Source organism: Coffea arabica, chromosome 5e (assembly GCF_036785885.1).
Source record: "Coffea arabica cultivar ET-39 chromosome 5e, Coffea Arabica ET-39 HiFi, whole genome shotgun sequence".
NCBI lineage: Eukaryota > Viridiplantae > Streptophyta > Magnoliopsida > Gentianales > Rubiaceae > Coffea > Coffea arabica.
This window is the reverse complement of record NC_092318.1, coordinates 44,346,608-44,357,889: the sequence shown is the minus strand read 5'-3', so window position 1 is coordinate 44,357,889 and position 11,282 is coordinate 44,346,608. Positions and strand designations below refer to the sequence as shown.

At 37.3% G+C, this 11,282-nt stretch overlaps 1 protein-coding gene across 1 annotated transcript; it reads right to left on the bottom strand.

Annotated features, from left to right (window-relative positions):
* Nucleotides 1-318: 318 nt before the first annotated feature.
* Nucleotides 319-8,104, bottom strand: LOC113743331 (syntaxin-132). Its single transcript, XM_027271309.2, has 13 exons — nucleotides 7,945-8,104; nucleotides 7,213-7,323; nucleotides 7,020-7,076; nucleotides 4,400-4,448; nucleotides 3,956-4,044; nucleotides 3,792-3,865; nucleotides 3,660-3,702; nucleotides 3,492-3,552; nucleotides 3,358-3,383; nucleotides 3,208-3,285; nucleotides 1,030-1,110; nucleotides 843-908; nucleotides 319-741 (listed from the first exon to the last, which is right to left on the bottom strand). Exons 1-13 carry the CDS (start codon nucleotides 7,960-7,962, stop codon nucleotides 571-573), a joined length of 924 nt encoding a protein of 307 aa, XP_027127110.1. The 5' UTR covers nucleotides 7,963-8,104; the 3' UTR covers nucleotides 319-570.
* Between the last annotated feature and the right edge of the window lie 3,178 nt (nucleotides 8,105-11,282).

The window sequence follows — 11,282 nt, the reverse complement described above, 5'->3', positions numbered from 1 at the left end:
GTAAATATTTGGGGTAGAGGTCAAAGGGTTGAAACTAGGTACCTCTTTAGTCTTTGCTTGATGATGTAGAAGTTAGAACACACTTTGACCACACGGTGTCTGCTCATACTTGAAACCATATGTGAACAATTTTCTTAAACATATCAAGAAAATTAAATTATCTACTCCCCTTTTTTACAAAAAAAAAAAAAAAAAAATCCACAAGAGAAAATCTTTCTTGCTTTTATCCTTTGTTTGTTATTTTGTGAAATTAAAGAAGCCAAGACACGTTCAAAGAATTAGTCACAAATGAATGCCACTTACTTTTTCATCATGATAGAAGGATGAACTGTGCAACTCACATACAAATTGGCAAACCAAATCAGCATCATCAAGAAAACAAATATATTACACAAGTGATGAAACTATAAAGAACAAGAAAAAAAGAAGAAGAAAATCAGACAATGCAGGAGATAAAACTGCACAAACACACAAGAATGGCCGGAAGTGAGAGGCTTTTCTGACAACTAAAATTACAGACATCTATATGGAGGCAACTTGAATGCACAAAAAAAAAAAAAGGACTCAAACTCAAGCACCCTTGCTCTTCCAGGGCTTAATTACCCCAACAACTATAATAGCTACTATTATTAAGAGAATAATAATGGCAATGCACATCCATTTTCGAGACTTCTTCTGAAGTTTCTTTGCATTCTGAAGTGCAGTTGTCCCACTTTGGACATGATCGACTGCAGTTGACACCTGAACAAGATCCCCGTTAACACGGCATGATGCAATTCACGTCGAAGTTTGTAGCTTGATATGTTTAGATCGATAAAAATGATGGAAGATCGAAATGAAACCTGAGTTTCGATGTTATCCAGCATGTCTCCTTGAGCTTCAACTAGGACAGCCATATCAAGATAAATCTGATGCAGAATACAGTCATGTCAAACAAGTGGTTTTTAAAGGTTCAGATCTCGCAGGGCAAACAAAAGGCTATGAGAACAAGAAGGCTCTCTAGTGCTTTATGGAATTAAAGATAACAACCTGATGCAGGTCAAGAAGCTTTCTCTCAATTTCTTTGACAGCATCATGTCTCTCCTGAATTTCTTCTAAGGTGTTTAGCACCTGCAACGAGTCTTTATCAGGTCCAAAATACAAAGCATACAACATCAGAAACGAGAAGGAACAAACAAACGAAATGTGAGTTTTAAGTTTCCAAGTGAAGAACAAAAAATAATTTTGAGAAAAGGAAGAACTCATGAAGGCTCTTATTCGAAAATAACAAGCATATGATCAAAACTTAGTGTAGAGATATATAGAGGCAAGATCCAGAACTCATCCAACTATACATTGGGCAAGATTAAGAATCAGAATTGGTAATACAGGCCTCAAAAAATTGGAGTATGAATTAGAAGGACCAATTCACTATCAGAATCAGAGAACATGACTGTGCCTTTGTCCCAAGATTTCTTCCACATCTTATAATCAGTAGAGAAAAATTATACAAGTTCAGAGATGGCCAAACTAAGAAGCTCAGGAAAGGAAAAAGACAAGAAAAACTGTTTCAGCTTCACCAGAATCTTTGCCAATCTTTTACTAAAATTTTACTCATCAATATCTCCAAGACAAAGGGAGTGATTTAGCTGTAAGAAAACTCTATGATCATATCATTAGAAGGCTACCTTTTTTTGGTTTATTTCGATGCTTACATACTTTTACTATGTATCCTGAAATCAAGACATTGATACTCCATAAAGACCATGAAAATTTGAGTTAAACCCATTTGCGTGATATTTAATACGTTAACCATGGAATATAAAACAATGAAAAGAGTCACAGCTATGAGTTTATCCAGGGGAAGTCCAAACATGATTCGTGTCACTGTGGGTTCTAGAAAGTGCAATATGTTATGATTTCACTGGCAGACAACATTGGAGATGGTTCCATGTATTGAAATCCATACTTCTTAGTTCATATAGTAGAGTATATCTGGGCAATTTGCTGTGTGTCGAAGGTAATATTACAATTTCACACATTTGGTGTCAGTTATTATTTAGAGTACCCCGAATTTTCAACCATTTGAAATGTGGGCAAGAGACAGGCACAACCCAATGAGGTTCCTTTGTATGCAAGCTCCTTACCAGAATAACTTTGTTCTAAGGTTCAAAAGTTCATAAAAAACCAAGTGCATGATCACTTATTACCCTAATACTACACATAACTTCATACGCCTCTCTCTCCTCAAAGTGTTTATAACACTCAAGTCTGGAATTCCAGTTGTTAAATAACACGAGCTCATCTGCACTCTGTTAAACAAATTGAAGCCCCATTTCCTATTTATCAATTTGATCAAACTGAGTGAGGTTTCAACTCCTCCTTGTTCACTCCCTTTAAAGCGGTAAAAACATGGAACTAAGTTTGCAGAATCTCTAGAACAAGTTAAAGCTGAGAAATGTCTTGGATGATCAGGATTTGGTTTAGCCAAGGTACGGCTAGAAAACAAAGTGCCTCTTACCTACAGAGCTTAACGAGGTGGCAGTGTTCATTAATTCAGAAATGGAATCAAAAAGTTGCATAAGAATTATTAGAACAAGAGGGCACATTGGTATATAGAAGCACAAATACAGGCCCAAACGAATTTGAATACTCTAGCGTGCTTTTGATCTTAAATTTAAGCTAAGGTACAGGGCCCATGACTTCAAAAAACCCAGACCATTAAAGAAATAGTCAGCAGCATCCAGACACAGAGAAACCAAAACAACTTTTTCTTGGGCTATAGTAAAAGCATCTCAGAAGTATTAGACGTAATGAACAGTTTATATCCTCCAAAAACTGTTCAAAGAGTTGACAAATGAAGGAATAGAACCATCATTCAAGGCACTCCATAATGGTTTGTAGTTAACAATGTTGTCCTATAGAGAGATATACCGATCATCTGACACCAGTAAATGAACTCACTAGGTCACAACGTGCAACCAACACATAGAAAACCTATTTATCTTCTTCTTTCTAGCTTATTTTATTTTCATAACAGGAATCAAGTAAGCTTGAGATGATCAAACTGGAGTCCAAGAAGATTATCTAAAAGAGGGGAACGGGGTGGGATAAACACAGATTATCAAATAAGCAAAAATTTTAGCTTCACAAGCATTAGATTACACAACTTCAACATTTGCAGAAGGAAACAAATGCTTGTCGTATCTAAAACCCAAACATGAGTACCTGTCCTCGTCCCATTCCTTGAATAGCCGTCTGGAATATTTGTTCACTGCTCCCGGTTTCTATCAGGTGGTTAATTGTCTGACGCAGTCAAAATTGATGTTAAGCCACCAGTACTATCCAATTTAAATGTAGTACAGGTATTAGGCTTACCTCCTCATCTGGTCTGGTTCCAGTGACTGCAATCAGGAAGCTATAATATCAAGATGGTGAAGAGAAATCCAATCAAACCAAACAAAAGACACTTAATATGATATGCCAATAGTGCAAGTTAAAGTTATTCAAACCTGTAATCACCCTCCTCTCCACAACTTCACGATATTCATCATCTATCTTTTGTCTCAAATTCTGGTACAATGTTCTTTTATGAGTCCCAAAGTAGATACAGGGAATAAGGGATTGTCGTAAAAAAAAGACAAAGACTATCAATCAATAACATAAGCTTGTAATTTTACCTGAAACTCTATCATTAAGTCCTTAAACTTCTTTGTCAGGGCACTGCATTCAGAAAAATATTTTACATTCATTCTAGCACAAAACTCAAAACCATTTGAATATGACAATTGAATTAAGCAAGCACAACAAACTTTGTCATATTTGTTCTTGATCTGTCAACACCAGTTCCCTTCCCACACCCAGGCTTCTGTCGATTTGCCAGGTTCTGGAGAGACAAAAAACGAGTTCACAGTCCTGTTACAATATGCATGCTGAAACCTGGTGGAGATCCAAAATAAGATGAATAGATGATTACGTCTCTGTTTAATGCTTCCAATTTTCCTTTTACTCCACGTGCAATCTTCCCCACTTCATCAACATCTTTCTCCATACGCTTCCTGATGGCTGGAAGAATAAACAAATTTTGAGGACAATAAAATAATTACTACCAGATGATTGATTGGATCCATTTTATATTCAACTTTTTTTCAAAAAGAGCTAAAAACTGCAAACAAATGATACAAAAGAGGCAAGCACACAGTTTCTCATTTACTTCAATCTGCACTAAGCTTTTTGACAATTTCTTTCATCATAGCTTGTATTACTAAATTGTGGTCATATCAATATGCTGTGCTTGATTGGAATAATGAAGCCATATGCCCGTCAGATAGCTAGATGCCTCAAAGTGTCAATGTATTGTAGCACTCAGAATCTAAAAGATATGTGATCATTAGAAGTAAACGAGAAAAGACTATTCCACCTTTCATAGCCGAGGCCTTTGTAACTGACTTTGATTCCTCATTAGCCTCCTGCAAATGTAGGCACAGTTAATAAACTAAAACTTGTACTCCATGTCTTCATAGCGGAACCAGTAATGCCAGCATTGAGAGGCAAAGGTGGATCCCGTGCATATAGGCTCAAACATAATATAACTGTTGGTCACCTTCATTAACTTTTGCCATTCCTTTCCTTATAATGTGTACAATTAGAAGTTCAAAGTTCATGGTTATTAATGGCTACACACTGATAAAGTACAGAATTTCTACAATGGCTGAATAAAGTACGACCAGGTAAGTTACTGCTCAACTACTAACAAGCAGGATGCTGCATATAAAGCATTCAGCCCGAAAGCAAACATGAAAATTGGAGAAGGTGTGTCACAATGAGGATGCTCCAAAATCTTGACTGGGAAATGGGTACGTGGACCCAGAGGAAGATAGTTAATGAGCAGACAACTACCACAAGCCAAAAAACCAATATTCTCCTTTTACACTGAGGCTTAAATTTGTCTTCTATGTTCTTAGACAGAGCACAAAGATGATGCAATTACAAACCCATTTTTGCATCTGTCACTTAAACCACCTCATTTTCAAGATAAAAAGCACATCAATCTATAACAAAGTCAACCATTTCCACTGAAAAAACATAAAATTACAACAATAGAACTCTAATGAACATTATTCAACAATCAGGACAATGCCAAGAAGTATAAACACACAAACATTTACTCATATCTATTGTTGTGTACACAAGGTTGGGCACATATTAAGTTTCTTGCGAACTTTACTTTCCAGGAAATATACATAAATACAAATACAGAACGATACTCCACTCTTGTGGAAACAAGGAATCCACTATCGACCATTAAAACAAACATATTCTTGCACAGATATATTATGCATCTCTAGATGTTCATGCATTTTCATGGATATTAACTTTCCCAAGCATTCTGTGCCCCACATAAGGCAAGCATTTACTTGATGATGAAAATGATAATTACTCACATTCTTCTATAATTCTTCATTATAGTCTTCAATGTACCGGTATATATTTCCCCTTCCAATAAGATACCTTTCCTCATTCATGAGATGCCTCCTTATAGGAGAATGTTGCTCTACTAGCTTTTGAGTCCCGCCACAAGGTAATACAGCATTACGCTCAACCCATGCTTCAAATAACATAGCCAACCTTTTTATAGGAACACCGTGAAAAAAATAGCAATTCAAATGAGCATTCTTGACCCTAAATGACTCTAACCTGACTTCATATGACCATAGAAGGTTCATCCTTCCGTAGTATTAAGCAAGAAATCTATGCCATTATATACCAAAGGCTCTTTCAAACATTTGATGTTTCTCAGTCATACCCTGTGAGTTTGACCAATTTGATCTTTAAAGTTAGTGTTCACACAGAAGACCCATTGGCAGTCAGGAGTATCAAATTGAGCATGGCAAGAAATTAATTGTTGGAAAATACACACAACATGCATTGAACCGCATCTTGTTGCTTAATTGTTCCTTTTTCTTTTTTTTATACTAATCCTTTCATGCTGAATCAACTTTCTAGAACAATACCATGACTCCCAAGCCATTTATATCAAAAAGCTTTCTATTTTATCACTTCAATGTCCTTCAAATTAGCACTAATTCCAGTGAAATCCTGATATTCAAAATCATATAAAAGCTTGGAACCTTCCCTTGTCAGAGCATTTAATTCTCTTCCATCCTCTCTTACAAATGCCAGCATTGTTAGTCTTAGCATTTTCAGCGGTATTGCCTTGGTTTCTATGCAGCAAATTGCATAAATGACTATAAGTTTCACAAAATTTAATCAACTTTAATCTTCAACTTATATGTCATACATAGCATGGTAGGCCAAAAGATACCTCTCCTGAAAGTCCTGAAAGAAGAACATATCCTTTCCCAGGCATATTCAATCTTGATACCTCAGCTCCTCACAGATAAGCAGAGGAAGAAAGGAAGGCAACAGAGGGAAGTTTTAAGGGAGGAGAAGACAACCCAAGTATCAAAGCTCATCCACATCCAAGCAAGAAATTTTAAGACGATGATAGATCAACACATATCTGGTATTATCTTAAGACAACCAATGATGGAAAGCCTGGGGGTTAAGAAGGGCAGTTGCCCCTGCTGCAAATTTTGAACTTCACTATTTTCCTCTGTAAACTAGGAATAACACAGATGTCTATGCACCTTTGACTTGCAGGCTCTAATCTGACAAAACTCTTAAGATGGAAAATCCTAATTTTTGCCAAAAATCTTTTAAAAAAAATTCTACTTCGTCAAATCGACAATTCTAAAATCGGTTTTCAAAGATTTAGATGTGCATGTCAGTTTGTGAACCACACAATTCTGGAAACATAGTTATGCCACAGATTTAAAATCAGAGTCCAAACCTAAGACAGATCCTAGTAAAAGAACAGAAATTTTTAGCAACATCATTTCAGTAAATTGTCTCATGCCAAGGAATTTCGAATTCACCTCAAATACAAAAAGGATAGAACCCTTTGATTAAACAAATAAAATTACTTGTACACACTGAATGTTTAGCTGAATAGTTCCTTGCTGAGAAAAGTCGCATACCTTGAGTTTCTTCAGTAACTCAGAGAGTTTGTCCACCTGTTTATCAACCTCTTGTATCTAGAACAAGAATGAAAAGGCCAATCATGAAAACTGAAAAAACATAAATGGGACAGAAAACCTCCCAGTTTTAATAGCCACTATGAACAACTACTACAAAAAAAAAAAAAAAAAAAATTAGGCCTAAATTTCATGCCTGTTTATTAAAAGCTTCCATTCCCAAGTCTGAATTATTCCTTGTAAGCCGAGTGCCCATCTCAATGTCCGGTCCTCTGGTTGGATGCTGCTCATCGCTAACAAACGAATCCTGAAACAGGCCAGGAGAAGAGGAAAATGTGATTTCTTTGCATCCTATGTGCACCACGGAATTATATACATATACGTCACTTCATCTGCGAAAGCCATATAGAACTCAAGCTCAAACAGATTGACATGAGCTACCAATAAAGTTTCAGTCTTTTCACCTTCTCCCTTCACATTCATCTTTATTACACAAACAAGGAAAGTTTATTAACCACTTTTGCAGTTAACACTTATCATTCAGCACCAAAAAATGTTCTCTACATCTATCAGACTCTACTTTTGCGGGTTGGGATCCAAACAAAACACATATCTGACTTAACTTGCCAGATCAGTAACAGCACAAACAATTTACATTAAAAATTATGTCTTTTCCATCAACCCCTCAGCAATCTAATCACAAATAAACAAATTAAACCTTTTCTTCCACATGGGTTCTCCCTAATATGTTGATATCATAAATTGGAAAGATAAGAGGTTTAAAAAAAACCATTAAATTAAGTATCCTTCCTCATGATATCAATAAATCAACAATCAAGATAATGAATAGTAACTCAAGATCAATCTTTATGATATAGGAAAAAATCAACACATTCAAATTCTAGACAAGAAATCACAATCAACTTACACTAAGAAGGTCATTCATGACGTAGAGCCCTTGAATTCAACTGAGCAGAAGCGGAAAGAAAGAGGGCCGAGGTGAAGATTTGAAAAAGATGAGTCAAGAGAAGAAGAAAGATGATGTAATGAAGACAACAATGGACGTGAGCTGTGCTTAGTGAAAAGAATATGCAGTGTGATCTTAATTTTTAGTGCAGGAAATAAAACTGTTGTTATCTTATTTTGGTCCTCCATATTGATCCAAAATCTAAATTTGGTGATTTAGATTTCTATAGTAGCAAAACATTCTTAATTGGTCTTCCTTTTTTTTTTTTTTTTCCGGAAACGATAGATGATATTTCATAGAAATTAGAGACTTTACAATATTTGAGCAACGGCTCGACTAACTGTACCAAGTGTACCATGACACTTAAGGAGGAACAAAGGTTCTCTCCTCATCCATACGTATGCTTAAAGCATAAGAACTAATCTGATTACATAAATTCATATTACTAATATCCCTTGCAACAAAGGAGCACACTTGAAACAGCTTAGCTAATGCTATAATATCTTCCACCAGCGTTATCATATTTGGATGATCTCCTGTCCCATATTTTAGAAATGAAGTAAGCCTTTTGTTGGCAGTGACAACTTTGATCCTTGGCCATCTCAGCTGACTTGCTTTCATGAGAGCCAATCTTACTCCTATGGCTTCATCTTGGATAGACACAGATGAGCTTCTATCGACTAGCGCCCACTCCGCTCTGCTTCGTCCACCTTCCTGCTGAGCCACAATTCCTATTCCAAGCTTATGACCCTCCCCTACCTTTTTTGTCACAACCTGGATTTCTGCTGTTCCATTAACCTCCACCTCTTCCTCCTCCAGATTTGAATTAGCTATTTCTGTTTCTGGTGTGCTTCTGTCTTCCTTTCCAATACCAGCCTCCTCAAACTCCAGCCACTCTGAATTAGCCTTATGAACCACTCTTACACCTTCTCTTTCCTTTCCTTCGAATTCCAGCTCATTCCTGTCTTTCCATAGTTGCCAGAGAATGTTTGCCGTCAAGGCTATGTGCTGCTTTCCTTCTCTCCTAGACTTGGCTTGCACTAATGTTGCCCACCATTGTTTGAAGCATCCTGTTAGATTCTGAATTCCATCCCACTGCACCGGAGCTAACTTCCAAACCTGTTGAGCCTGAGTGCAGTGAAACAAAATGTGTTCAACTGTTTCCACCTTATCCCCACATCTTAAACAAAATGGTGATCCTTGTCTTGTTCTCCTGAATATTGTCTCCCTGGCTGTTAGAGTATTGGTTATACACCTCCATATGAACAATTTGATCTTGTGTTTGATATTCAGCCCCCACAGAGACTTCCACATTAGTGTGTTAGAATCATCAAAACTAGAGTCGGATTCCCCTTTTACAGCCATTTCCTTGCTTTTTTCTTCCTTTAGCAGAGCTTGATAACAGGACTTAACTGAGTACTCCCCTTGTTGGCTATAGATCCAAAAGTGCCTGTCACCCGCTCTTGACAAACTGATGGGAACCTTCAGAATGTTCTCAGCATCTTCTTTGTTAAATGCTCTGAAAATTTCATTTCTGTTCCACCTGAAATTAGTAATCAGCTCATCAACAGTACGCTCCTCCCAATCATTTGGTTTACTTGTGGTAGGTACCCCATTAGGACTATTTGGGATCCATTGGTCTTTCCAGATTTTGATACTCTTTCCTGATCCAACTCTCTTCAGTGTGCCTTTCTTCACAACATCCCTCGCAGCCATAATGCTTTGCCAGAACCAGGATGAGTATTTGGGACATTCACATTGTAGTATGGATGTCCTGGGGTAATATTTAGCTTTAAGCATTCTGCTTACGAGCAGGTTTGGGTTTCTTAATAGTCTCCATATATGTTTTCCCAGTAAAGCTATGTTGAAACACTGCAGATTTCTAAACCCCAGTCCTCCATCCAATTTTGTCTTCATCATTTTTGTCCAAGAGCACCAATGCACTTTATCTTTCCCATCTGAGTCCCCCCACCAGTATTTAGCCATCAATCCTGTAATTTCCTTACACAGCTTAGTTGGTAGTTTGAAGCATGACATAGTGTAGGTTGACATGGCCCTAATGACAGCCTTTAGCATCACCTCCTTACCTGCTGCACTTAAGAATTTATTCTTCCAGCTGCTTAGTCTAGCTTTGATACTGTCCTTTATGAATCCAAAGACCTGGCTTTTTGTTCTTGTAATCACCATGGGTAGGCCTAGATATTTGCCTTGATTCACTACCCTTACCCCTGCAAGAGGCCTACATGTCTCCTCCTTGTCCCTTTCCTTCGTATTCTTACTGAAACAAATGGATGATTTCTCCAGATTAATCACCTGCCCAGATCCTCTCTCATACTGCTCCAGTATTTCCTTCACCTTCCTTGCTTCTTCCCTTACAGCTTTACAGAAGATTAAAGTGTCATCTGCAAAAAATAGATGGGTAATGGCTGGTCCATTTTTGCTGATCTGAAGTCCACTCAAAAGCCCTTGACTTGCTGCTTTCCTTAGTAAATTTGATAATCCCTCTGAACACAGCAAAAAGAGGTAAGGTGACAAGGGGTCACCTTGTCTGATCCCTCTAGATGGCTTCACATATCCCTTGATTTCTCCATTGATATTGAAAGAATAAGAGACTGAATTGATACACCTCATTATCCACTCCACCCACACCTGATTGAACCCCATTTTCTCCATAACATCTTTCAGAAACCCCCATTCAACCCTATCATAAGCCTTGGACATGTCAATTTTTAAAGCAGTAAATCCATCCTTGCCTTGTCTTTTGTTTTTAAGAAAATGAAGGCATTCATGCGATATAATAATGTTGTCCAAAATCTGCCTGTTGGGGATGAAAGCCGATTGGTTTTTGCAGATGCACAGGTCAAGTACAGGTTTGAGTCTGTTAGCTAGAATCTTGGCAATGACTTTGTATAGAACATTACAAAGACTGATGGGTCTGTAATGTTTCAGATCAGTAGGTATGTTCACCTTAGGGATGAGGGAGATGATGGTATGGTTTAGGGACTTGAGCATATGCCCAGAATGAAAGAAAGTTTGGACAGCCTTTACCACCTCCTCTTTAATAATCGTCCAAAATTTTTGAAAAAAGAGGGGTGTCATCCCATCAGGCCCAGGGGCCTTGTTGAGGTTCATAGAGAAAACTGCTACCTTAATCTCATTTTCCCCCACAGGTCTGGTTAGATTCCTATTAATCTGGTCAGTAATGGTTCTAGGAATACCATCCAGTATATCATCCTGACATTCAGTTCTAGAAGACTTAAAAAGCTGTTCATAATATCCTGTAATCTCATGAACTATCT